The 26,993-nt window shown below is 49.7% G+C and overlaps 2 protein-coding genes across 2 annotated transcripts; both read right to left on the bottom strand.

The window, feature by feature from the left end:
- Positions 1-11,570: 11,570 nt before the first annotated feature.
- LOC128901227 (keratin, type II cytoskeletal 6C-like) lies at positions 11,571-15,513 on the bottom strand. The gene is made up of 9 exons (XM_054183063.1): positions 14,887-15,513; positions 13,785-13,999; positions 13,547-13,607; positions 13,284-13,379; positions 12,979-13,143; positions 12,720-12,845; positions 12,274-12,494; positions 11,950-11,984; positions 11,571-11,842 (listed from the first exon to the last, which is right to left on the bottom strand). The coding sequence occupies exons 1-9, from the start codon at positions 15,511-15,513 to the stop codon at positions 11,571-11,573; spliced, it is 1,818 nt and encodes a 605-aa protein (XP_054039038.1).
- A 4,830-nt stretch (positions 15,514-20,343) lies between these two features.
- LOC128901226 (keratin, type II cytoskeletal 5-like) lies at positions 20,344-24,470 on the bottom strand. Its single transcript, XM_054183061.1, has 9 exons — positions 23,835-24,470; positions 22,848-23,062; positions 22,610-22,670; positions 22,347-22,442; positions 22,048-22,212; positions 21,789-21,914; positions 21,339-21,559; positions 21,020-21,054; positions 20,344-20,913 (listed from the first exon to the last, which is right to left on the bottom strand). Exons 1-9 carry the CDS (start codon positions 24,468-24,470, stop codon positions 20,522-20,524), a joined length of 1,947 nt encoding a protein of 648 aa, XP_054039036.1. The 3' UTR covers positions 20,344-20,521.
- Between the last annotated feature and the right edge of the window lie 2,523 nt (positions 24,471-26,993).

Here is a 26,993-nt window from a genome sequence, read left to right as displayed (position 1 = left end):
CTGCTCTGATCCTTTAAAAGAAACAGCAAAAGAATTCCCAACATACGTGGACGAAAGGGACCACAGGTTCAACCAACATCTCCTTACCACAGAGATGGGTTATCACAGAGCCTGCCAGGGGGTGGAAGTCTTCAGGGGACAGTCAAAAAGCCATGAGTCAACCTGGCTTTTTGTTGTTAGGGTTTTTCAAAATAAGTTTAAATTGCATCCCAAAAGTTATTCCTGTAAAATTGGCTGCCTGAGCTTCTTGTATAGCTGTTGGAGCAAGCACAGAACATCCACGTGTTATTCATAGAATCATTATGGTTGGAAGAGACCTTTAAGATCATGAGGTCCAACCCAACACCGCCAAGTTACCACTAAACCATGTCCCTCAGCACCACATCTGCACATCTTTCAAATACCTCCAGGGATGGCAACTCAACCGCTTCCCTGGGCAGCCTGTTCCTCCCATCCAGAACAGTCAGTGAAGCAGGTGATGATGTTCCTTCCATCTGGAGAAGCCTCTGAGACAGGCAACGTGAGTGAGCCTTTCCAGATGGTCTCGTTTCCCTCTGTGGTCCATAAGGGAACCTGGAGACCTCTCTCAACTCCTGGCTTTCAGGTGGTGACGGCAATGCGAGTTGAGCCGTCCTCCATCAGACCCACGCCACAGAGACCGCGCCAAGGGTTGACATTTTCGAACCATGAAGACAATTCACAAACAGACCCAAGCTTTAGCTCTTTGAGCACAAACGACGCAGGAACCTGCCAGCCTCCACAACCCACGTCCCTCTCCGTCCACCTCCCGTCAACCCAAATAATACATGAGAGTAACAAATCCTAGTGCTTGGGCTAATGCTCAAGGAAATGCCTCTACGTTCGGGCAGGGCCATTTTAGTCAGCTCAAAACAGAAAGCCTAAGTGACCAAAATCCTGCAGATGACTCAGAAGAAAGATTTAACTACTTTTCATCACTGCCGAACATGAACTAGGGATCTTTACAAGCCACACTGGCAGAGCAGAGGTGGATAAATAAGTACAGTAATGTACTTATTACTATTAAATAACTAGTGCACACCAGTACAGTGGACACACAGCAGCCTCGTACAGTAGTACATTAATAAATACAATACTTAGATTTAATAGCTGTCCAGATAAAGTAGATAGACACACACAGAGGACTGAAATAGGAGATCTTGATCACTGGTTGCCTAAATACCTGCCTAAGTATGGCCCTAAGACACTTAGAAAATGGGACTGAGATCACATAGACGCACTAATAAAAATGCCTTTCCTCCCACAGACTTTCATTTTCTCCCACCTTCCCCCACAGGGACCAACTATAACCTTTTTCTGTGGCCAGTGGAGGCAGCAAAAGATTCCGAGGAGAGAACAAAAGGAAGAGAAGTGTCGAAAGCCTTGTAATGGCAGAAGAAAAGTGTGAAATGCTGGTATTCTACCAAAGGCTTATGCTACTTGGTTCTGAGGTTCCTCATCTCGGAGAGCACCTTGCCTGCAAGAATATATTGTACTAATTACACAGGTGGGAGCAGGAGTACGATCCCCCATCTGTGATCGATGGTACATAGAGATCAGACAGAGTTTCCCTCACCCAGACCTACATCTGGGTGAGACCGAAAGCTGCTACTGGAAATAAGGCCCCATATCGGGGCATGTTCAGAATTACACAGTAAAACAGTGAAGGTTCCTGATGAGGAAACTCTAATTAGAGGAGGTCTGGGAAGCCCCTGAGATGGGAGGGCTTTGTTGGGGGTTGATACAAGTGGGTGCTGAGTTCAGCTGGTTGGGAACGGCTTTTGGGGGCGGGGGCGGAATGTTCTTTTGCCTTTGGTAAACAGAAGGATTTTGTGGAAATGCTGTGGTCGAATTGCGCAGAAGCAGGGTGGGGGGACAATGGGAGGTGAGGGGGCAGAGCTGGCCGCTCCAAACAACGTGAGCTCAATGGACAGATAAGGAGGAACTTGGCACAGGACCTGTCATTGGCGTCTCCATCAGGAGCTGCTCCATAATACGACCAGCGACCAGAGCATTTCAGATGACAAGAAGCAAGAGCACACCTCTGCTTGCATGGGAGGGATTTCTTTTGGAGTGGAGGAAGGACAACAAGTAGAACAAGGTGGAGACCAAGACACGGACTGGGGAGCAGTGGAAAGCCTGTGAGGAGCCAGGAGAGCTGCCCTGGAGCCACAAACCTCTCCTGGACCACGCAGCGAGCCTGCGTGATGGCTGTGGATGAGACCTTTGACTGTGAGAAAGCCAGGGTTTCTCACCTAGGGATGAGTTCTGCCTGGAGCAGGGTGGGTCGTCTTCTTCCAGGGCAGGTCGCTCCCCATCGTGGTCTCGCCTGTCTGAGACACTTGGAGCAGGGAGAGGGGTGGGCTGTGGTAAGGCTTGATTTTGGTCTCTTGTATTTTTCTGATACAAAACAAAGCGTTACTTTGCCTTGCAATCACATTAACAGATGACTGATGGCTATTTTAATAAATGCCTGATTATTCTGGGTGAACAAGAAAGTAAACAAGTCAATAACTTACTTGTAGACACCTATAATATTAAATTATCTATTCAGAAAATACTAATCATAATTAAGATATCTGTTAATCTCTTATTTCCCCTACAAGAATGTGAAAGTATCGATTTAATATAGCGTGTGAAAACAGTGAAGTAATTTTTCTGTTGCTGTTATTATTAACAACTACAGTGAGCAGCCGAGGTAGAAGCTTAGGACTTTTTGTACTTTATTGGCTAACCTAATGCAAAATACCCTGCTCTCTGATCCCAGAGAGCCCTTAAAGGCTGAGCAAGTCCTGGTTGCTCCACACACAGCAAACCTGCAGCTGATGCCCTCGAGCTGGGGCGTGTGGCGCTGGAGCAAGGCAGAGATGAAATCTCCAAAGGGTTTCAGGAGGAGGAGAGATACGGCCTGCAGAAAAGAAAAAAAAAAAAAAAGAAAGAAAGAAAAATGAGGATGAAGAGGAAACTGGGTTGAACTTCAGGTTAAATGCACCAGGTGTCATGAGAAAACATGACTTTTTTTTTTCCCCTATGTGCTGCTGCTCCCCAGCAGAAAAATGGTCAATGTACATGGCATCCGTCATATAAAAAAAAGGAATAATATTCAGGCAGCTCCATGATCAAGATCTAAGTGGGAATAAGCAAAGGGAGTTGCTGAAACTTCGGTAGTTGGCACCAGCGATCAGTGCTCACAGGAACGATCTGAGAGTTCAGGGGTTTGGGAGCCACTTCTAGGAGGAGCCCAGGACAAGCAGCTGAATCCCACCTGGTCCAACCGTGACCCATGGGGTCTGATCACCCATGGTGGGGTTCATCTCGCTGCACCGGACCCACTGAAGCCGTGGGGAAGGAGAGGCTGGATTCACCACATTCAGCTGAGCCCGTCCCCTCCCTCTTCGCAAGGTTTCTTTTAGCAGCCAAAGGCATTAAAGACCCCACTAGTCCCTTCCACTTCCACAAAGTTTAAGGAAATGCGAGAAAAGCTGTTTATGCTCAGTGGATCAGCCCTTCCTAGGTCGGCGGGGAATCAATAGCTCACTTGGTCAGAGCAGAGGTAGAGAACATGCTAAGAGGACTGCGGCAAGCATCAAAAGACACTGTTTGTGATTGAGAACAATTTTAATAACATCCCTTCCCACAGGAAGTTGAAACAGCTGGAAATAATTCTGGCAGATGTTCAGAATCCAGTAAACACTCTGATTACAGGCGTACAGAAGAAGTGGGTCCCAGAGCTGCCTGCTCTGGCCAGAGTGTCATCACATCGGGGAGGTTCACCACACCCAGTCACACTCAGGTTGTCACCTGGGGTGGCCTCTCAATTGGCTTAGAGCTGATAATTAATCCAATCAAGGTCAGACTTTGTGATCAATTGAGTAAATCACTCTTTTGAGTTATTGGAACCTCAATTGCTATCATTAGCTCTGCAGCATCAATAACAGCATCCACAGGACAACAAAAGAGGCGGAGAACAGGTAAAGCAGCACAAAAAAGCACCAGAACTTTGGTTATTCTCAGACTAGGAAGAGTCACTTAATGTAGGCATCATGGGATGCCCAACTCTGAAGGTGAGCATTCTGACTCCTCTAAGCCATTTTGGCTCTGTGCAGAGCTGGTGAGGAGATGCAGCCTAGTTCCACCCCCCCAGCCCTGGGCAGGGACACCTCCCACCAGCCCAGGTTGCTCCAAGCCCCGTCCAACCTGGCCTTGAGCCCCTCCAGGGATGGGGCAGCCACAGCTGCTCTGGGCAACCTGGGCCAGGGGCTCACCACCCTCACAGCAAACAATTTCTTCCCCACCTCTCACCTAAATCTCCCTCTTCCAGTGTAAAACCCTTCCCCCTCGTCCCATGGCTCCCCTCCCTGCTCCAGAGTCCCTCCCCATCTTTCCTGGAGCCCCTTGAGGGACTGGAAGGTCTCCCCGGAGCCTTGTCTTCTCCAGGCTGAACCCCCCCAGCTCTCTCAGCCTGTCCCCACAGCAGAGGGGCTCCAGCCCTCCCAGCATCTCCGGGGCCTCGTCCGGCCCCACTCCAACAGCTCCGTGTCCTCCTGCTGTTGCTGCCCCAGCGCTGGAGGCAGCACTGCAGGGGGGTCTCACAGAGCAAAGGGGCAGAATCACCAAGTCTTTCCCAAACCATGCTCCTTTCCATTCTTCCCACACCAGAAGCAGTCGATATATACAAGAGTTTTAAATAGAGTTATTTATTGTCATTGAGAACCTCAGACGGGGCCATCAGTCGCCTGTGGGAGGTGCTGTACAAGCAAAACCAGAGCCACGTTGTCACCAAAACCCCTTTGGAGCCACAGGGATGCTGGCTCTGTACCTTGCAGGGAGATAGACTGCTAACGCTTTGCGGTAGAGAGTAATTTAGATCTATCTTTTATGCATTTTAAATATTTTCTGAGCCCTCTAGTGGTGCGTGGCACAGTCAGTGCTTTAAAAACCATCCAGAGCAGCAGTTTGCTGCACACCTTGGCTTAAAAATAACCACCGAGCCCTTAGCGTGGCCAAAGGATGCCCAGAGCCTGAAGTATCCCATTGCGTCTCCCAGTGCTTTGGTAGCCTGGGCTGAGTAAACTCAGCCATCAGAACCAAGCACAAGGTCAACTCCTCTCTCCCTTTTTCCAATTTTTTTTTTATCAGGGCCAATTTTCCTACATAATATTCCATAAAAGAGACCAACCTACCTACCCCCAAATGCCATATCCCACCACAAGTGTGACAGTTAAAAAAATTGCAACTCCTTCCTTGAAAAGAACGGAGGCAATGGTTTTGGTGAAGATCTTGAATTGCTCCATCTCCAGCACTTGCAGCTTCTGGATCTTGGGGTCAACATCCAGACTGAGGGGTGCCAGGAAGACTGGGTTCAGGGTGACTTCTTGGGTGCCAGCAGATGGGATGGAGAGGAAATAGCTCACCTTTTTCCAACAAACAACTTGTTTTTACCAAAGAGATTTGCCACACCACCTCAGGAGCACTCAGCACCAATACGCCCTCCCAGCTGAGAGCTTCCAACCTGTAGGAAACACTTTGATTCCCACCATTTCTGGAGAGATTTCTACTGCCGAGCACAAAAACCATTTCTTCCTCAGCCCAAAAGGTGTCAAGCAGGCCGTGCCGCTGCCAGGGGTGACACCACCAGAGCCACCCTTGCTCTTGTTCAGCTGCTTCCCTTCAAATGAACAAGGCCATAGCACAAAACCAAACATTCTAAGAGAGGATCAGGCTATTTCCTCTTTATATGTCTGCGAGGCACTGCGCTTGGTCGGGGAGGTGAAAAGAAAGTAATGCAAGCCAGCTGAAGGGCTTGGTTCCTTGGCTGCCAGCCCAGCCTTTTCTCCAGCAGATTTCAAACACCTGAGAGCTTATTCTAGGGACTTCAGAGAGTGGTTTTGTAGGGGAAGAGAAAGGGAGGCTGGTCTGGGGACCTCCAGGACCAGCACGAAGTGGCTGTCCAAGCTTAAGACAAGGACCGGTTCCTGTTTCAGTCGATTCTGGCCCATATTGAACCCTCTGAAGATCAGGAAAGGCAGTGAACCGGTAGCTTGGACAGACTTGCCACAAACACGGTAGTTGGCAAATGCAACACCCCGCTTGTCCTCTCATCTTTCATTGGGCTGTCACTTGTGAGCCATGACTGCACTAAGAATGGAGCCAGTCCTTCCTTTAGGTAGTGGTTTTACTGCACAACCTGAAATTCCCATCTCAGCCTGACCCATAATTTATGGGAAAGTCAATTTGTCATCGGCCTGGAGGACAAGAGCGAGTTCAGGTGTGTGTGAGAACGGGGCAGTGTCCCTTGCGCAGGCTGCAAGCCCTCTAGTGGCACTTCGTGGCCCTGTCTACCCCGTCTTCACCAGGTCTGCCCAGCAAGCCCTGGTCCCCAGGCTGCAGGAGATGCAGACTCGCTTCAACCCATACTTCTAATGAGTGGATGTTGTCATGCCATCTCATGCCATCTCATGTCACGTCATGTAGACTTGCTTCAACCCATACTTCTAGTTAAGAGTGGTTGTTGTCATGCTGTGCCATGCCGTGCCATGTCGTGCCATGCCATGTCACGTCATGTAGACTTTCAGCTAGGCCTGATGGGCACCAGCAATAGAGCTGGTGAGAAAATGTGGATTGTGGGGTCGTGAACATCAGCCGTAAAGGAACTTTGGCCTGTTCTTAGGGCACAGACAGTGAGTGCGGGAGCAAGATGAAGGGCAGAGAAGCACCAGCACCCATGCCAGAGTGGGGGCGAGGAAGAAGAGGAGGAGGGGTTGCTGTCAGCACCAGACAATGTGGTTGCTGTAAGTTCTGCAAATCCTGCTCTACCCATCCCAGCTTTAGCTGAGAGAACATCGGACGAAGTGGGGCCAAGAGGGAGCCGGGGGTGCGCCACACCCACTGGCAGCACTCCTCCAGGTCACCTGGCTGTGTGGAAGCCGATGTTTTGTTCAGACACACGTAACACGGGAGCAGCATGTGATTTGCTTACGGCTCGTTGAGCTCTCTCACAGGGCAACGGGGCTGACATCAAACAGGAAGAAAAGGCTGGGATGAAAGGAGCTTGACTGTTGGCGCAAGCTCTACAATCAAAGTTGAGGTGAATATTAGATGAAGGGCCCAAATTCTCCTGCCAAGCCCTTGATGATGCTCTGGGACATGGACTTCTTCGGATCCCAGCAAGCCAGGCAGCAAGATTCACCGTGCTGGCAACCGACATCCCTGGAGACTGACAACAGAACCAGTCTCCCTCGTGACGAATCCAAGGCAAGAGCAGCCAGGATCCAAAGGGGCACGGAAGGAGGTGGTGTAGCACCTGGAAGAAAAGACCAGGAGCGCAGCTTGAAAATGCACATGGAGGAGCTCCGCTTTGCTCCTTAGCTAAGTTTCCTTAGCAGCTACGCGGCTTTAGGTGTGTTTGTCAATGTGTTCCCTTACGGAAGCTTTTAGGTCTTTGACTGTTGGTTTTTAAAACTCCTTCCAAGCCCAGATGCCTTGTGGCCGTCGCTGCTTTCATGATATACTGATTTTAGTCTCTCTTGAGAAGGTCAGTGGGTTTTCTAGTGAGTATTTGAGCTAGTTTGGAACTTAGACAGGTCGAGTTGGAGGAGAGTGAGCTGAGGGTGCTGCGGACGCTGTTTGAAGCATAGACGAGGGACCAGGGGATGCTGATTTCCCCATTTAACCTCCTGTAACCTCTCTGCGCCTCAGTTCCACCGCCCTGAACATCTCATCCTTCGGGATCACGAAGGACTCCAGCTGGTCAGGAGATACATGCCCTGTAAATAACAGCATCGAGGATGCAGGGGCGGATTACCCCTTGGGAGACAACGTTCCCATCCCTTCAGCAAAGCAGTGCCACTCATAAAAGCAAACCTTTCCTGCTTACCAGCTGTTCACTGTCGTATCCAGCGCGGCTCCGAAGCGGGTGAGTCTCCTCCGTATTTGCACAGTGACCAACCCAAGGGAAGCAATCTTGGTAGCTTCTGAGGCCCTCCCATAATAAACGTGATTAGTAACAATTAAAAACTCATTACAGTTCTGATTACAGCCAATATAATGCCACCTGGATTCATTCCCCAATACGCGCATAAAATATTGTACCTATTATATTTCTTCCCGTGTTCTAATGCAAAGAATATTGCACGACTCACGCCCTGAACCAGGTTATATGATAGACGTCTACCTGCTCTCCTCTCCTTCCAGCAGCTTCCTGCGCATGGCAATCTCGATGTCAGGAGTTATCTTCACACTCGACAAGTCCTGATACTGCTCCAGTGCGCGGCCAAGCTCCTCTTTGGCTCCACTGAGGGCTCTGCAGAGTTCATCCCATGTATTTTTCGCTTTGTTGAGGGTGAAATCTTCTTTCTATTCCACGTCAACAATGCTTGGAGGAAGGAAGAGTGCTCTGAGTCCCACCCGCTGGGACCTCACTGTCCTCTGAGCCGTAGGGCGTCAAGCCACCAGTGGCTTTGCACTAACCCGGCTGGTGACTGGACAGACCAGCAATCCCAGACTCTGTCTCACAACCCCACATTACTCGGACTGAGTGATGGAGACTCCGTGGTAAACACGAGGAGTAAGGCATTTGCCATCTCGCTTTGAACTCTGGTCTTTGCAAGCCAGAAAACACAGGCAGGTTCTCGGCGGCACCTCAGCAGAGCCCACAGGAGACTCCTGGGGACAGGTTTTGTACCTGCACAGGCAGCACATCTCCTTCTCTGCAGAAAACCAGGACTTTCAAACCAACAAAAAACATATTCATTCTGCATTTTTTATCCTTTATGTCCAAAATGGCAACAACTCTACCAAAAAGTATTGAAGAGTTGTCATTGCTTGATCGCACTCAGGCTGTTTCACAAGTAAATTCACTTATTTTAAGCAAAACAGGCCCCGTTGCTGCAAATGTGGATTTACTTTTCCACTAGAGCTCGCACCCAGCACAGTGCCCCGTGGAGCGGACGAAGGCGAGTCCAGTCACTGGGCTGTTACCGTCTTTCATTCAAGCGCGAGGTACTTGAGCAATTAGCATTACTCCCTTTTTCACGAACACAGCAGATGGGACAGATGATAAACTCTGGCACCTCCGTGCTGTAGCCTGGCCCCTCTCCAGGAAAAACTCAGGGAACTTCTAAAGACTGCGGTTTTCTGCAGGATGAAGCCTGCGTCTTCGGCTTCCTGGGTCTCGACACACTGGAGACCTTCACCCTCTCCGAGGAGTCCCAAGGAAGTCCCCAGAAACGCCTGGGCCTCCGCATGGTATTGATCCGAAGCTGTCCTTGGAGTCTTCACTGGGACGCGGAAGTAGGAGGTGACTTCTTGGCCTCTCCCATCCCAAGCTATAAATTTTAGGATCAGAAATGTCATTGTTTCTTCAAACAAGAGAATAAGGCATATTATAGCCTGGTATAAATGTCAGATTAAGAGGTCAGGTGTGTCATCTGAAAGAATATTTGGGGGAAAATAAGAAAAGTGGCATGAAAGTAGCACTAGTTCAAATAGGAACAATCGTTTCTTCCTCATTTGTTTTGTTCTTTTAGATGGCAAGGACTCTGCAATATGGACCTTCTCCTTTTCCGTACTTCTATCTGACAAACTCCGAGGCTGCACCAGGATGATGCTCACACTGCAGCACAGTCAGGGTTGATTCACCTCCTGGTCTGGCTCTCGTTCCTCCCAGTGCTGGAGAAGAATCCAGCCAAGCATTAATCAAGTTAATTTGGCTGCAATGGGGTGTTATTTAGAGAGAGCTAATGACTAACCTGGCTGGGCAATCTGGAGTTATAATAGCAGGTTCGAGGCTGTGTCTCATACTTTCACGCTGCTTTTTTTCATGAGTAATTTGGGTCCACATAGCGTCTTCAGGCCTTCCCACCGCTCTCGTATGAAGTGCCGGTGCCCATGTAAGAGCCCTGCTCGTCAGATAGATGGTGCTGCTTGTCCTTCTGCAGGCCAGGTGCGGAGGATGACCACTCTTCATGGCTGCATTAACCACCCACTGCAGACCTGTCGCTGGTGTCCTCCCCCATCGAGGCCCCCGGGGCGCCTGGGTGGGAGCTCTGGGCACCATCAGGACCGAGGCACTTCGTGGTGGTTATGGGTTGGCTGCGTGTCCTCTTGGGACGCCAGCTATGCCAAGGACTGGTGCTCACTGCCACATCCCAATGGCCACGTTCCAACTGCCCCATCCCAATGGCAGTGGTCAAACCACCCAGTCCAACTGCCACATCCCAACTCTCACGTTCAGACCGCCACATCCCAACGGCCCTGTTCAAACCACCCTGTTCTAACGGCTGCATTCAAACTGCCAAGTCCAACTGCCACATCCCAGTGTCCGTGTTCAAACTGCCCGGTCCAAATGCCACAACTGCCCTATTCAGACCACTATCTTCAAACCATCCCATCCAGGCAACCACGTACCAACTGCCACTGTTCATTGCCATATCCCAACCCCAGTGTCCCCACTGGTGGCCCTGCCTGTCTTGCTTCTGAGGTGCCCATCAGCCAAGGGATGGACACTTCATCCCGCTACACTTGGGATGAGCATGATCCCCCCACCTCGTGGCCACCAGGGTGACATTGCATGTTCCCTTCCCGTGCCAGACTCCTCACAGCCATGGATCTTCCACCCCGCAGAGCAATGGGGGATCTACTATGGAGGAGCAAGATGTCACCTCCTAAGGGGAGAGAGAAAGGTCCTTCCTCTTCCTCACCTCAACTGGGTGCTCAGTGATTTGCACAATAGGACAGAGCACCATAGGCATGACCATTCCTTATGGCCAAAAGCAACGTGTGTTTTCCCTCCCCTGGGGACCATTAAGTGATAAGACAACACAAAGTATCTTTTCATCTGTCTGCAGTTTATTGGTAATGAAAGAACTTGGAGGAAAGGGAATCTGGTAAAAAGCAACCATGCAGTAGGGTTCACGCAACAGAAGGTTTGCAATAAGGCCATACATACGTCAAGTCTGAAGGAGAAGAGGGAAAAGAATCTATAAAATATTAAAGCTGCCAAATTACTCCACCGAGGGAAGGTGGACATCTCCAGAGACCTGTTTCTCACTCCTAATCTGATTATGAGGCATTATCACGTTTCTTCTGCTTACATGAATTCCCGATACAGCTGAAACAAGCATGTGGGTACCATGCAGGACACGCGGAAGTCGCAAGGGAAATGCGGCCATTGAAAAAGAGGCCTTAAAAAGTGAAAGGAAAGAGCAGTTTTATACACACTCCTCCTCAGCCAGCGCGGCAGCCTGGGGCAGCAGCGAGAAGCGCAGCGAAAAGATGCTCGGATGAGCTCGGCAGTCCCTGGTACCCACAAGGGAGATCGCTCATCCCTGGAGACTGGTGGGATGGAGACACGAGAGAGGAGCCAGGCTCTGCCCACAGGATGGTGTTTCACGGCAGAATCTCCCCTTGGGCAGGGTGATTTGAGGAGGTTTTGAGCTCTGAGGGAAACAGTTCGTTTCTTGGCTGGGTACCGGTTCAGGATGGAAGGGATTGTGCTGCTGGCTGGAGAAAGGAAAAGATGCTTCTTTCCTTGGAAGGACTGAGGTCAGGGCTCAGTATTTTACACCTGAAGATTTGACTGTTGTGGTCGTGACACATCTCCGCACAGAGGAGGACCCGCCCCCTGCCATGAAGTTGCCACCTCCGGAGCTGCACATTCTCCCACTTCCCGAAGAGAAGCCACCGCTGAGAATTCCGCCTCCCATTCCACAGCTGCCTCCAATGATGCTTCCTCCTCCAACCGTACATACTCCTCCTCCCATGCCGCTGCCGGCTCCGAAGCCACCAGCTCTGCCTCCAGCAATGGTGGTTCTGCCTACCACAGCTGCAAGAGAAGGACAGGCTCACCCTACACCAAGTGACAGCCTGGGAATCCTCACGAAACCCAGGGTAACAGCCATTCTGCAGAGAAGATGATGTACAGATACTTACAGACGTTTACGTTGGACGGGTTATCTCCACAGAGCCTGCGTAGGGAAAGGAAAGAAGCCGTAAATCTAACATAATAGAAAGCAATTAAGCTCCGTGCAATTTCCCAAGTACTCTTTATGTTTCCTGTTTCATTTAACATCAATCAAAACCACCGAGAAACATTCCCTGTGGGGAACTTGTTTCTATTTTGGGCTTAAAATCTTGATGAAAAAATGAAAGTAAATCAGATTCAACCATTAAATGGGTTGGGAGAGATGATTAAACCTCAGTCTGTCCCAAGGAGAGACAGTACCTTGGTCAGGCCGAGCTGGCAGCAGATCTCACCTGTTCTCCTCTCCCTCCAGCAGCTTCCTGTACATGGCAATCTCAACATCCAGGGCAATCTTGATGTTCAGCAGCTCCTGGTACTCCTTCAGCAAGCGAGCCAGCTCCTCCTTGTCTTTGCTCAGGGCACATTCCAGCTCTTCCAGTTTCCTCCTGGCATCCTTGAGGGCCATCTCACCCCGTTCCTCAGCCTCAGCAATCGCTGACTGCAGCTGATGGTTCTGAGAAAAAAGAAAAGGATTTCCTCAGTTCCCTACTGCAAACCCTCCACCAGAGCAGCCCTCAGGGCACAAACTGGATGGGAAATAGGCAGGAACCATCAATCTTCTCCAAAGGACCTGAATTCCAATGACTACGGTCCCCTCACACTGTCCTTAACACGCCACCCAGCTCAGTCGTGACCCAGCCCAATGCCATCACGCAATGAGATGCTGAGGAACCCCTACCTGCTTCTTGATGTTCTCAATCTCAGCCCGCAGCCTCTGGACGTTCCGGGTCAACTCTTGGATCTCGATCTTGGTGTTGCGCAGGCTGTCCCCATGCCTTCCTGCAGTGCTCTGCAGCTCTTCATACTGACGGCATGGAGACAAAGCAACCCATCAGTGAAGCCACCTACCAGGAACTCAAGCAGTTCCCCTGCTCTGTGGCAAGGGAACAGCGATCAGAAGAGACAGTCCCAGGTGCCTTGACAGCTTCCCAACTCACCCGGCTCTGGTACCACGCCTCAGCTTCAGCTCTGCTGTTCTGCGCGATTTGCTCGTACTGGCGCCTGACCTCCTCGATGATGCTGTCCAGATCCAGGTGCCGGTTGTTGTCCATAGACACCACCACAGACAGGTCCCGGCTGATCGTCTGCATCTGAGACAGTTCCTGCAACCAAGACAGGCAGCCCAAGTGGCTTTCAAACCTAAATCCACATGGGCACCCAGGGCAACCTCACTGCCTTTGGCCACCACATGCCTCATTGCAACTGCAGCCAACTCCACCCCAGGGGGAGGGAGAGCTCTTACCTCCTCATAGATGCACCTCAGGAAGTTGATTTCATCAGTCAGAGCTCCCACCTTGGCTTCCAACTCTACTTTCGTCATGTAGGCACAGTCCACATCCTAAAGGAAAGATCGCACAGGCAGACAATGGCTTCCTCCCATCCCACAAGAGCTGTTGGCAGGCAATGCCTCCTGTTGGAAGCTGCCCGTCTTGGTGCTACCTCCATCCAATGTCTTTGCCGCCTGTCCCCCCACACCCACTCGCTCCTGGTGCCTCTGGGACTCACCTTCTTGAGCACCACAAACTCGTTCTCAGCAGCGGTGCGCCTGTTGATTTCTTCTTCGTACCTGTTGAAGGGGACAAGACAAGGTGAGTCTCTTGGACTGCTCATCAGTCATCCCTGGCAACCTCAGTCCCATTTCTACACAGCTCCAGAGCCCAGGAAAGACAGGTGGAAATCTCCCAGCTGGCTTAGCTCTCCTGTCTGACTGCTCCTTTCTCCCTCACCCTGGCACTGCACTTACTTGGTTTTGTACTCCTCCACGTATTGACGCATGTTCTGCAGTTCCGACTCCAGCTGTCCCCTCTGTCCCAGGAGAGACTCCAGCCTCCTCCTCAGGTTCTGGATGTAATTTTCAAAGATGACGTCGAGGTTCTTCCTTGGCCCTGAAGGCCCTTGCTGTTGGAGGAGCTCCCACTTGGTGGAGAGGACCTTATTCTGTTGCTCCAGGAAGCGGACCTGAAAGCCCACAGAAGGGTGTGTGAGAGATTCACCCGGGGAGACATCACACCACTCAGACGTCTTGCTTATTAGTTCAGAGGCCAAGAGAGTCATTTCCCAAGCCCTGAACAGGACCGTGGCTGGTTGAGAGCCAGTTTTCCAAAAGGAAGATTCCTCCCATCTTTCTCCTCTTTCTTATGTTTTCCTTTAATTTCTCCTCTTTTCCCCTCCTACATTTCTGCTCTTTTTATTATCTATTTGAATGATGACATTCCAGATTTACATGTTATTGTCCTTTCCAATTGCAAATTTCGACCCACACTAATATGCAGAAGCATCAGAACATTTTTTTCCTTCCACTGAATGAAATCCCATATGTCTTAATATCAGAGGACATTCCTCTTACCATATACAAAAAGTATTCAATGTGTATGTCTTATATTAAAAAGAACTATGAAGAACATTTATAACCAGTGTTCTGCCCGTGCAGACAGTCTAAAGAATACTCGTCTATACTTGAATTGAAATAAGGAACAGTCAGGAATTAACCTAAAGCTCATTCCTACCTTCTAAGTTCCTTTAGAGGAAACTGTCCTTGAATAAGGACAGACTTAAAGAACCGCTCAGGATAAATGCATGTAGCATGATCCGTTTAGCCTGACTGCACAGAGAACACTAGAGAGAAAAGCTAAGGAAGAATTCGGATCAATCAAACCTAGAGAAAGTCTTTTGGTTTGTCTGTGGATGTAAAATTTTTACATCTCCTTAGGAAGACTCAGTGAAAACACTACCAGCCTTCCAAACCTGCCAACACTGAGCGGAGAAGGACAATATTTCCCCCTGCACAGCACAGGAAAGTTCCTCCAAGTGCCCATTCCCAAGCAAACACAGTTCCAGCCTCTCACCTTGTCAATGAAAGAGGCAAACTGATTGTTAAGAGTCTTGATCTGCTCCTTCTCCTGGCACTTCACTTGTTGGATCTGAGGATCGATATCAACATGCACCGGCCGCAGGAGGGTTGGGTCAACCTGCACCGGCTGGATGCCTCCAGGGAACCCAGGACCACCTCTCACAGCACCACCAAAGCTGCCTATTCCTCCACCAATGACACCTCCTCCAATGCTGCCAAATCCTCCTCCAAAGCCTCCACCAAAGCCACCAATTCTACATCCGTATCCACCGCCATAAGAGCCACCCATGGAAATTCTTCCGCCGCCACCCAGGTTATGGAGGCTCCTGCTGCTAAAACCTCCACAACGTCCGCTGCCTCCGATTCCCCTGGATGTGGAGAACGAGCTATAGCTGATCCTGCTTCTGCCCCCGCTTCCTCCAAAGCCACCACCGATGGCAGAGCAAGAGCTGTATCCCCTTTTGCTTCCGCCTCCAAAGCTTCTGCAGATTGACTGGCGAGACATGGCTGTTTCTTCCACACAGAGTTGAGGAGAGCAGAAAGACCAACGGATCTGTGCTGCTGGGGGACGAATGCCGAGAGAAGTGTGCGCAGTCTTCTCTGGCTCCACAGCTTCAGGCATTCCCTTTTATCTGTTTTTGGAGGTGGGCTGGGTCTACAAGGGCGTGAAGAGGAAACAAATTTACTGTCTTCATCAGCTTGGTGCGGTTAACAGATTTTTGCCAAATTGTTGACTCCACCCAGAAATACGCTTTGCAATGCAGAAGAGAATAAAAGAGCAAGAGCATTGAAACAGGTCTCAATGAGTAAGTGGACTCTCATATCTTTACGGCATCTGAAAAGATATGTTTTACAATGATGTAGTCATGTTCTTCCCTCCTCCCACCTTTCTATCCGCTCTTAATGATTTCGCAGTTTGCCTGGATCTGGATCTTCTGCACTGACGCACAATGTCAGGCAAGCATTTTGGTGAAAACCACCTAGAATGAGACTTTCACAATTTCCCCAAGCACGCCCCAAATCTCCTTCTCAAGTGGAAAATTGCTGATGGTTTTCCAAGCAGCAGTTTCCCAGTGCGGAGCAAGAAAACCACAAATTAACATTTAACAACAGTCAGCATTTCTTTTTTATCCAGAAAGGAGGTGCTTCGTTCCTCTCCTAAGAGCACCAATTGGGATGGGAGTGCCTTCTTCCAGAGCACATTCCTGCAAAATGCATCTCCTGGAGTCCGAGATGACCAGGGACCGAGACTCTGAGCACCAGAGTGGAATGAGCAAGAGAACAAGGATGTCCGAGCTGCTTCCTTGTGCTTTTCAGATGGCCACAGGGATTGCCGAACCTGCCGAGGAACGGAAGGACGCTTCGGGCACTAGATATGGTAATGATGACTGAAGACAAAGAGCAGAGAAATGCAGGCAGGGATAACCATGACTTGTTAAAATAATCTTTTTTTAACCTAAGTTGGTGGGCAAAAGCTCAGGCTGAATTCATCACCCTTGATCATTTTGAAAAAGGGGGTAACTAAAAGGTAGAAGAAGCTCTGATGCTTTCTTAAATAATAAGAGTTGCAGTATTGCTGTATATGAAGTGTGCAGGGAGAGATCTGGCATCTTTGACGACTGTAAATTTGGGCTGGGGGGAAAAGGGGGTGCTGAACAAATTCACTTTAGAAAAAAGTATTTTCAAGACACCAGCTGCTGCTTCAAACGAGAAAAAAATAATTTCATGCACAGGCTATGACATCTTGCACATGTCTTCTGGATATTATTAATCAAATATATGTTTTAGTTACATGTATGAACTTTGAGAAAAAAACAATATTTTTCCTATTGCTTAGCTCCTGAAAACCATCAATAAATGTTAAAGGAAGTCTATATTACAGCCTTCACAGCATTTCAGCAGCCCAATATCATACTATATTTAAGCTTTAAAGTGGAATACAAGTGAGTGAATTTTTAGAATCTCCTATAAGACTTGTGCAACTAAATGTTGGTTGAAAGTATCGCTGGGTATCAGCCTGCAGCCACAGAGCCTTGGAAAGCCTTTCAAAAGCCTTTGAAAAACCAGCCCAGAGAATCACTTTCAAAAGCCACCGGAGGAACCAGAAACAAAAATGCCATTGACTGTCACTGGGACGGAGGCTGCTTGACACCACAGAATGGGGTGTGGGGAAGTGGAGAACGTTACCCTTGAGGGACTCAAGTAACAGTTGGCCAAGGGTTATCCTACCCTTGAGGGACCCAAGTCATCACTGGCCAAGGGCTGTCCTACCCATGAGGGACCCAAGTCATCATTGGCCAAGGGTTATCCTACCCTTGAGGGACCCAAGTCATCACTGGACAAGGGCTGTCCTACCCATGAGGGACCCAAGTCACCATTGGCCAAGGGTTTTCCTACCCATGAGGGACCCAAGTCACCATTTGCCAAGGGCTGTCCTACCGATGAGGGACTCAAGTCATCACTGGCCAAGACTTATCCAGATGTGTGTTGCCTGCCCACTGCAACAAGTTGCAGCTGGAGAATGGGCAGCCATCCCTACAGCAGGCAGGGGACACTTTCCCTTTCCAAAGCAGTTAAATGAAGAAGGTCTTAGTTCTCGGTTGTTATCTCCAGGACGGAGAATTAAGTGCTCCAGGTCTTTCCACAGACCAGTGCAGCCGCTCATGATGAGCAGTCCCAGGGAGGTGTAGGGTAGCTCGGTTTTTACTAGAGAAAACAGGTCATCTCTCCTCGTGGCCGTCCTCCAGATTGCCAAACGCACGGTAGCTGCCTTTCCCAGTAGGCAGCAGGACTTGGTTGTAACATCCCACATGGCAGCTCTGCAATGAGGGGGAAGATCTGTTAAGTCAGCCAAATGCCTGGATGCTGACCACATTCAGCACATGCAGATAAGACGCCCAGATTGAGTCACTCTGACGTCTTCAGACGAGATGTGAAGATTATACCAAACCTGGAGTCACTTCAGCCTCCTCCAGGTAAAACTTGATAGACAGCCTGGGTTCCAGCCGCTCCTTCACATCTCTTACACAAGGAGCTGTGCGCAGCAAAATCATCAAGACCAGGCAAAATGTAAACTCTGCAGAAAGCGTAGACGGAGACCAGGCCAGGCTGCAGCTTCAGATCTCACACAGCAGAGAGGTTCTGGCAGCATAGGGAAGGATGTCGCAATGACTCCTCACAACGATGCCTATAATGCCGTATTTCAGATTTTAAAGCTGTGAAGAAACATAGTCTTAAATTTAAGAACAAAAAGAGCTGACTCTTGCCCTAGGCCAAACCCCAAAGTGCTCTTGGCACAGCCCCAGCTTCTCAGAGGCATTGCCTTCTCATCGTCTTCTGTTTGGGCCAAACCCAGCCACGTTCCCCAGCTGCAACCATTCCCCACTGCCTCGCCTGGGCCTCTTCCCAGGTCTGCAGCTTCCTGACCTGCTACGGGGACACTGGTCGCTCACCGCAGGTTGTTGTGGGACTCCTGAACCACCACTGAAAGTGGTTTCTGTCTCTTTGATCTCTTCTTGTGGTGGAGGAACTGAAGCACAGATCAAACACACCAACATTCTTCTCCCATACCCCCTCCTCCAGCAAGACCAAATCCCTCCCACTTGCTCTCCTCTGTGCAAAGAGGAGACACTGGGGGGTCTTGTCCGACTTTTCAAGGGAGCTGTTGGTGACCTGAGCCCACGGGTTTGGGATGAATCGTGCCTTCCCAGCCCTTGGTGTTCCTACTGCTGGCCAATGAAGGGGAGGATGAGTTAGTGGTCCTCAAGCACTCCTGGTGCCCGTTGGGTGCCAAGCCGTGCAGCCTACCTGGCCACAGCCTACTGGTACACCAGAGGAGAAGTGCTTGGCCAAGGTCCATGTCCCTGCTTACAGGCAGCTGTAAACCTGCCCTCCCACCACTGCCCACAAGACTCCTACCATTGCCACCTTCCCCTACCACAAGGCAAAGTCCACTCCAAGGCAGGAAACTGAGATGAACTGACAACAGACTGATCTGATGTCTGCTGCCACCCTGCTGCTGCCGATTTCCATCACCAATCAACGTGTTTGGGTCTCTACTGGTTTCGCCACTCTGCTCTGGCAGCGTTCCTGCACAAATCCCATGAGTTTCTGTTTGTGGTTTCAACATACCCCGTACAGAGCTGCTTCTTGCTTGAAAAATCTGAAATCCAAGAGAGAGATTGATAAAACCCCTTTCCCAGAGCAGCAGAAATTTGTATGTTACCAGACCATTCTGGTAAGATGTGACACGGGCAACAGGGCACTGAACATCTGACTTTGCATGGAGGCTGTGCCCTAATTATTGGGGTAGGAGAGCCGGTAGGCTCCGCATTTATTCAGAAGGTGCTGGACCCCTGTGCTGGAGGTTTCCAGACAGCAAACGAAGAAATCTGTGGAAACGACCACACGTGATCCAAGGAGGGAGCTATATCAGAACCTGCCCAAAAATTTAACAGCCTCCTGAACTCCTCCAGTTTGGATTCCATGTGCACCTGACTGATCATATTTGCTGTGCATTGTGAGAACTGAGCATGCAGAGCCCCACCACTCTTGGTATTGGCTTGTGTTTTCAGGCACTGCAATGACTGATGAGAGTCAAGGGGCACCACACATGGCTGGACACTTGCCTGGCTCCCATTCAGGTCCCTCAAAGCACAGTCACGACATGCTGAATGAACGAACAACCCACACCTCCCCATCAAGCTGCTTCCCCGGCAGCTGAAACCACCTGGCCCAGAAGTGGCTTCCAAAGGACACAAAGACATCATGAATGTTCTCTGCAATTTATTGAGAATGGCAACATCCCAAGGAAGGAGGGCATACACGCACAGAAGAGGAAGGGAGGTGGGGACAGTACATCTTGTTCCATGTCACGGGGGCCCTGTCACTGATGAGCAAGTTTTGTTCTCCTTAGGAAAAGTCCACGCGTGCCTGAGGTGTTACCAGGGGTGATGGAGGGCAAGGACAAGGGGAACTGGAAGCCGCTGCTCCAGAGGGAGCGCCTGCTTCCAGCACACCTGGGGCTACCAGGCGAGCAAAGCTGCCCGGGTGCTCCACCCTGGGGCAATTAATCCCTCTGGCCACCAGCCGAGAAAATGGAAAATGCTCCCTCCCTGGCTCTGCCAAGGGAGGAGTCCCGCCTGCCCCACACCTACCCTGGCCCGAAGGCCAGTGAATGGAAGCAGCAGATGTACTGCACACAGAAGCACCCCAGGGATATGGCCATTGAGGAGGGGACATGAGAACAGCGGAGGAAAGAGGAGTTTTATACACATTTGCCACGAGGCAGCCAGAAATGTACAACACAGCAAGAGAGGCAGAGCGTTTCCCTCCTGTAAATCAGCTCTCCGTGCTGGGTATCCACGGGTGAGGCTTTTCTTTGCTCAGACAATTCTTTCATCACTGGGCTTGGGGCTAACGAGCAGCTCACCAGGGCTGGTAACGGGACACGGCGTTGCCACGAGTCTCCTTGGATGGGACCAAGCCAGGTCGTCGAGCTGGTACGTGGTGGGCCATGAGGGACACAGTTCAATTCATTGCAGGATGTCGGAGCTGGATTTAAGGAGGCTGGGCTGCTGCTGGGAGAAGATAGGAGATGCTTCTTTCCGTTTTCAGTCTGGCTTTGGGGCTCAGAACCTCACTCCTGAAGACTTGACAGAGGTGGTCGTGACACATCTCCGTACGGAGGACGATCCGCCACCGGAGCTGAAGTTGCCACCTCCAGAGCCGCACACCCTTCCACTTCCCGAAGAGAAGCCGCCGCCGTACATTCCTCCTCCCATGCCACAGCTGCCGCCCATGCTTCCACCTCCAAAGCCGCCTCCTACTCCACATACGCCTCCTCCCATTCCTCCTCCCATGCCGCTGCCGCCTCCGAAGCCTCCTCCCATGCCACTGCCACCTCCGAAGCCTCCTCCCATGCCGCTGCCGCCTCCGAAGCCTCCTCCCATGCCGCTGCCGCCTCCGAAGCCTCCTCCCATGCCTCCTCTGCCTCCAGAGATGGTGGTCCTGCCTACCACAGCTGGAAGAGAAGCACAGGTCACATACAGGTTGCCCACCGCCTGGTGGTATCTCCAAAAAGACACGGTCTTCGACTGCTTCTCAAGGAAACAAATGCAGATACTTACAGACATTGACGTTGGACATGCCATCGTTGCACAGCCTGTGAGGGTAAAGGGCACCAGTTAATCCAATGGGAAGTGCATGTTTCTTCAGCTGAGAATTTCCCTTTTTTTACAAGGTACCTATTCCCTATTCTTGCCAAATTTCCCAATTATTCTTTAACACAAATGAGCAACCTTGAATTTAACATTCTTAAAAGAGATATGGGAAGCACATTTAAGGCTAATCATTATCTTAATCTCTAGAGTGCATGCAAAGATTTTACCCTTACGTAGTATAATCAGTCAAGAGATTTGTCAAAGAGATACAAAGAAAGAGAGGTACCTGTTCTCCTCTCCCTCCAGCAGCTTCCTGTACATGGCAATCTCAACGTCCAGGGCAATCTTGATGTTCAGCAGCTCCTGGTACTCCTTCAGCAAGCGAGCCAGCTCCTCCTTGTCTTTGCTCAGGGCACATTCCAGCTCTTCCAGTTTTACCCTGGCATCCTTGAGGGCCATCTCACCCCGTTCCTCAGCCTCAGCAATCGCTGACTGCAGCTGATGGTTCTGAGGAAGAAAAAAGAAAAGGATTTCCTCAGTTCCCTACTGCAAACCCTCCACCAGAGCAGCCCTCAGGGCACAAACTGGATGGGAAATAGGCAGGAACCATCAATCTTCTCCAAAGGACCTGAATTCCAATGACTACGGTCCCCTCACACTGTCCTTAACACGCCACCCAGCTCAGTCATGACCCAGCCCAATGCCATCACGCAATGAGATGCTGAGGAACCCCTACCTGCTTCTTGATGTTCTCAATCTCAGCCCGCAGCCTCTGGACGTTCCGGGTCAACTCTTGGATCTCGATCTTGGTGTTGCGCAGGCTGTCCCCATGCCTTCCCGCAGTGCTCTGCAGCTCTTCATACTGACGGCATGGAGACAAAGCAACCCATCAGTGAAGCCACCTACCAGGAACTCAAGCAGTTCCCCTGCTCTGTGGCAAGGGAACAGCGATCAGAAGAGACAGTCCCAGGTGCCTTGACAGCTTCCCAACTCACCCGGCTCTGGTACCACGCCTCAGCTTCAGCTCTGCTGCTCTGAGCGATCTGCTCGTACTGGCGCCTGACCTCCTCGATGATGCTGTCCAGATCCAGGTGCCGGTTGTTGTCCATAGACACCACCACAGACAGGTCCCGGCTGATCGTCTGCATCTGAGACAGTTCCTGCAACCAAGACAGGCAGCCCAAGTGGCTTTCAAACCTAAATCCACATGGGCACCCAGGGCAACCTCACTGCCTTTGGCCACCACACGCCTCATTGCAACTGCAGCCAGCAAAAGGCAAAAGAGAGCTCTTACCTCCTCATAGACGTATCTCAGGAAGTTGATTTCATCGGTCAGAGCTCCCACCTTGGCTTCCAACTCTACTTTCGTCATGTAGGCACAGTCCACATCCTAAAGGAAAGATCGCACAGGCAGACAATGGCTTCCTCCCATCCCACAAGAGCTGTTGGCAGGCAATGCCTCCTGTTGGAAGCTGCCCGTCTTGGTGCTACCTCCATCCAATGTCTTTGCCGCCTGTCCCCCCACACCCACTCGCTCCTGGTGCCTCTGGGACTCACCTTCTTGAGCACCACAAACTCGTTCTCAGCAGCGGTGCGCCTGTTGATTTCTTCTTCGTACCTGTTGAAGGGGACAAGACAAGGTGAGTCTCTTGGACTGCTCATCAGTCATCCCTGGCAACCTCAGTCCCATTTCTACACAGCTCCAGAGCCCAGGAAAGACAGGTGGAAATCTCCCAGCTGGCTTAGCTCTCCTGTCTGACTGCTCCTTTCTCCCTCACCCTGGCACTGCACTTACTTGGTTTTGTACTCCTCCACGTATTGACGCATGTTCTGCAGTTCCGACTCCAGCTGTCCCCTCTGGGCCAAGATGGAGTCCAGCTGCCTCTTCAGGTTCTGGATGTAATTTTCAAAGATGACGTCGAGGTTCTTCCTTGGCCCTGAAGGCCCTTGCTGTTGGAGGAGCTCCCACTTGGTGGAGAGGACCTTGTTTTCTTGCTCCAGGAAGCGGACCTGAAAACCCACAGAAGGGTGTGTGAGAGATTCACCCGGGGAAACATCACATTACTCAAACCTCCGGCTTATTTTGGAGGCCAAGGGAATCATCTCCCAAATCCCCAACTATGGCTCATTCAAACATCCAAGCTCCTAAAGTGCATGACAAGCATTATGAAATTTTCAGTCATTCTGAACTTCTCACTTCTGGGCAAAAAGATGTTGTCAATAGACAAGAGCATCCCTATTTTCCATAGCTTCATGTTTGGACATTGCTGTCATCTCAGCACTAGTGAAGTCAAGAAAACAATGATTTTTTTCATCTAACCGCATATAAATTCTATTACGAGGGATTCTGTATTTCTTTGGTTTCTGTTTGAAATTAAAATAATCCAAAAGTGTTGGAAAGGAATTTAACACTCTTAAGTTTATAGAATCAGTTCCCTGGAAAGAAAGTTTCATCAAAAAGAAAAGCACGGTAATGAGAACTCTTAGGACAACCAAATATATGATGATGACTTTACCATGAATCATTAGAAATTAGACTGAAGAGATGACTAGGCAAGAGAATCTACAGAATGTTCTGCAGATGTTCTCTTTAATCTTCCATTGGCATGAAAATATTGTCTATTGTTCGGTATTACTTAATGAGACCTTAATAATAACTTGCTACCAAGGCATCAGCCATGCGAACTTTAACCAGTACTTGTTGGTAAGAAAAAAAATCCCTTTCCACACGAAAGTCATTTAAAATGCCCACCTCCAAATGAGCACGGTCCTAAATTCTCACCTTGTCAATGAAGGAGGCAAACTGATTGTTAAGAGTCTTGATCTGCTCCTTCTCCTGGTTTTTCACTTGCTGGATTTGGGGGTCAATCTCAACATGGACCGGCCGCAGGAGAGATGGGTCAACTTGCACTGGGTGGATGCCTCCAGGGAAGCCAGGGCCACCAAAGCCACCCATTCCTCCACCACCCATTCCTCCACCAAAGCCACCCATTCCACCACCACTCATTCCACCACCACCCATTCCTCCACCAAAGCCACCCATTCCACCACCACCCATTCCTCCACCGCCCATTCCTCCACCAAAGCCACCCATTCCTCCGCAACTCATTCCTCCACCAAACCCACCCATTCCTCCTCCGTAGCCTCCACCGAAGCCACCCATTCTGCCTCCGTATCCTCCACCACCGTAGCATCCACCCACAGCGATTCTTCTGCTGCCACCCATGTTATGGAGGCTTCTGCTGCTATACCCTCCACAATGTCCACCTCCTCCACCTCCCCTGGATGAGGAGTAGGAACTGTAACTGATCCTGCTTCTGCCGCCACCTCCTCCAAAGCCACCACCGATGGCAGAGCAAGAGCTGTAGCCCTTTCTACTCCCGCCTCCAAAGCTTCTGCAGACCGACTGCCGAGACATGGCTGTTTCTTCTGAGCAGAGTCAAAATCAAGAAGAGCGGAAAGACCAACGGAGCTGTGCTGCTGTGGGATGAATGCAGAGAGAAGTCTGCGGTCTTCTCTGGCCCCACAGCTCCAGGTACTCCCTTTTATCCGCTGCTGGAGGTGGGCTGGGACGGCATGGGTGTGAAGGTGGAAGCCAATTTATTATTTTCATCAGCATGGTGCTGTTGACAGATTCCCAGTTGAGCTTTGCCATATTTGGGCCTGCCTAGAAACACACCCTGCAATCTAGAAGTGAGTAAAAGAACAAGAACATTGAAACAGGTCTCAGTGACTAAGTGGACTCTCTTATCTTTATGACATCTTGGAAATCAACTTTTATGATAATGCACTTTTCTGCAGCCCCTCATTGGATTTCCAGCCTTCATGGTTTCCAATTAATTAGTTAATTAATTAATGGTTCCCAATAATTCCAGATATAGATCTTTCCAGTCAAAACTCCACTTAAAGGAGCTGTTTTGATGACATCCCAGCTATAATATAGCTTTCACAATTCCTAAAACACACCCTAAATCCCCTTTTTATATGTAAAATTGCCTTTGGCATTTTAGAAGAAGTTTCTCAACCTTTAACAAGAACTCACGACACCAAAGTTTGAAGAGACTCAGCATATTCTCCTGCTAGAAAGGAATTACCTCTCCTTGGAGTGTGCGTGGTGTCACTTTGGATGGGAGTGTCTTCTCCCTGTGGATTAAATTCCCTCCAACTGTATCTCCCCAAATCCGTGACAACTAACTGGGACCTTGGATGATGCTGGAGCGGAGTGAAGGAGACAACTTGAATCATTGCGCTCCTTCTCTGTGCTCTTCTGAGGGTGATGGGGAATGACAACCTGTGGCGGAAAGAAGGGACACGTCGGGCAGCTGCTTTGGAGACGGTGGCTGAGGACAGACAGACAAGCACCAGAGAAGAGGAACGACAGACGGACAGTTCAAGGTGGCGAGGGGTTCTACTGCTCAGATGAATGTTGCTGACCGCTCCTTTACCTGGTTCTTTCCAAAGACGAGACAACTGAAGTGGAAAAACGTGTTCAGAGATGGAGCTATTACAACTTCTAAGGCATAGTATATCCTCTTAATTTCAAGTATTCTGTTGGGAAAGTAACGTGTTTCAGAAATGTATTTTGTAGGATGTCTCCGAAATAAAGAAGGCCATTTTTGGATTGCATGTAAATGAAATTTTAAATAATCATAAGGTTCCAGATTATGATAGAAAACATACGATGTTAGTGATGTGCAGTGTGCTGAAGAAACCAGATTATGGGTGCTGGTTAAAGGACATTGTGGTCTCTAAATACTATTTAAAAGGCATTCTGAAGGTATTACCTTCAGATTTGGATGTTTGGATGTTATCAGTCAAATATATAGTTAAGTTAATGAGTGAAATATACAATAACTTTTCACATTTTCTGTAGATAACACCCAGCACAAATAATCAGAAAGTGACAGAGAAAATATACATTACAGCCCTTCAATAGATTTAAAAAAACAATGAACATGAATTTAGGGTTATTCAAAAGATCTAAGTATGAACATATACATTCCTAAGGAATTTTCAGAATCTCCTATAAGACTTGTGCAACTAAATGTTGGTTGAAAGTATCGCTGGGTATCAGCCTGCAGCCACAGAGCCTTGGAAAGCCTTTCAAAAGCCTTTGAAAAACCAGCCCAGAGAATCAATTTCAAAAGCCACTGGAGGAACCAGAAACAAAAATGCCATTGACTGTCACCGGGACGGAGGCTGCTTGACACCACAGAACGGGGTGTGGGGAAGTGGAGAACGTTACCCTTGAGGGACTCAAGTAACAGTTGGCCAAGGGTTATCCTACCCTTGAGGGACCCAAGTCATCATTTGCCAAGGGCTGTCCTACCGATGAGGGACTCAAGTCATCACTGGCCAAGACTTATCCAGATGTGTGTTGCCTGCCCACTGCAACAAGTTGCAGCTGGAGAATGGGCAGCCATCCCTACAGCAGGCAGGGGACACCTTCCCTTTCCAAAGCAGTTAAATGAAGAAGGTCTTAGTTCTCGGTTGTTATCTCCAGGACGGAGAATTAAGTGCTCCAGGTCTTTCCACAGACCAGTGCAGCCGCTCATGATGAGCAGTCCCAGGGAGGTGTAGGGTAGCTCGGTTTTTACTAGAGAAAACAGGTCATCTCTCCTCGTGGCCGCCCTCCAGATTGCCAAACGCACGGTAGCTGCCTTTCCCAGTAGGCAGCAGGACTTGGTTGTAACATCCCACATGGCAGCTCCGCAATGAGGGGGAAGATCTGTTAAGTCAGCCAAATGCCTGGATGCTGACCACATTCAGCACATGCAGATAAGACGCCCAGATTGAGTCACTGTTGTCTTCAGACGAGATGTGAAGATTATACCAAACCTGGAGTCACTTCAGCCTCCTCCAGGTAAGGCTCACTACCAAGCCTGGGTTCCAGCCGCTCCTTCACATCTCTTACACAAGGAGCTGTGTGCTGTAAAATCAT

Source organism: Rissa tridactyla, chromosome 24, assembly GCF_028500815.1.
Source record: "Rissa tridactyla isolate bRisTri1 chromosome 24, bRisTri1.patW.cur.20221130, whole genome shotgun sequence".
In the NCBI taxonomy this organism is placed as follows: domain Eukaryota; kingdom Metazoa; phylum Chordata; class Aves; order Charadriiformes; family Laridae; genus Rissa; species Rissa tridactyla.
The sequence above is the reverse complement of the archived record's forward strand: the minus strand, read 5'-3'. Positions and strand labels throughout refer to the sequence as shown.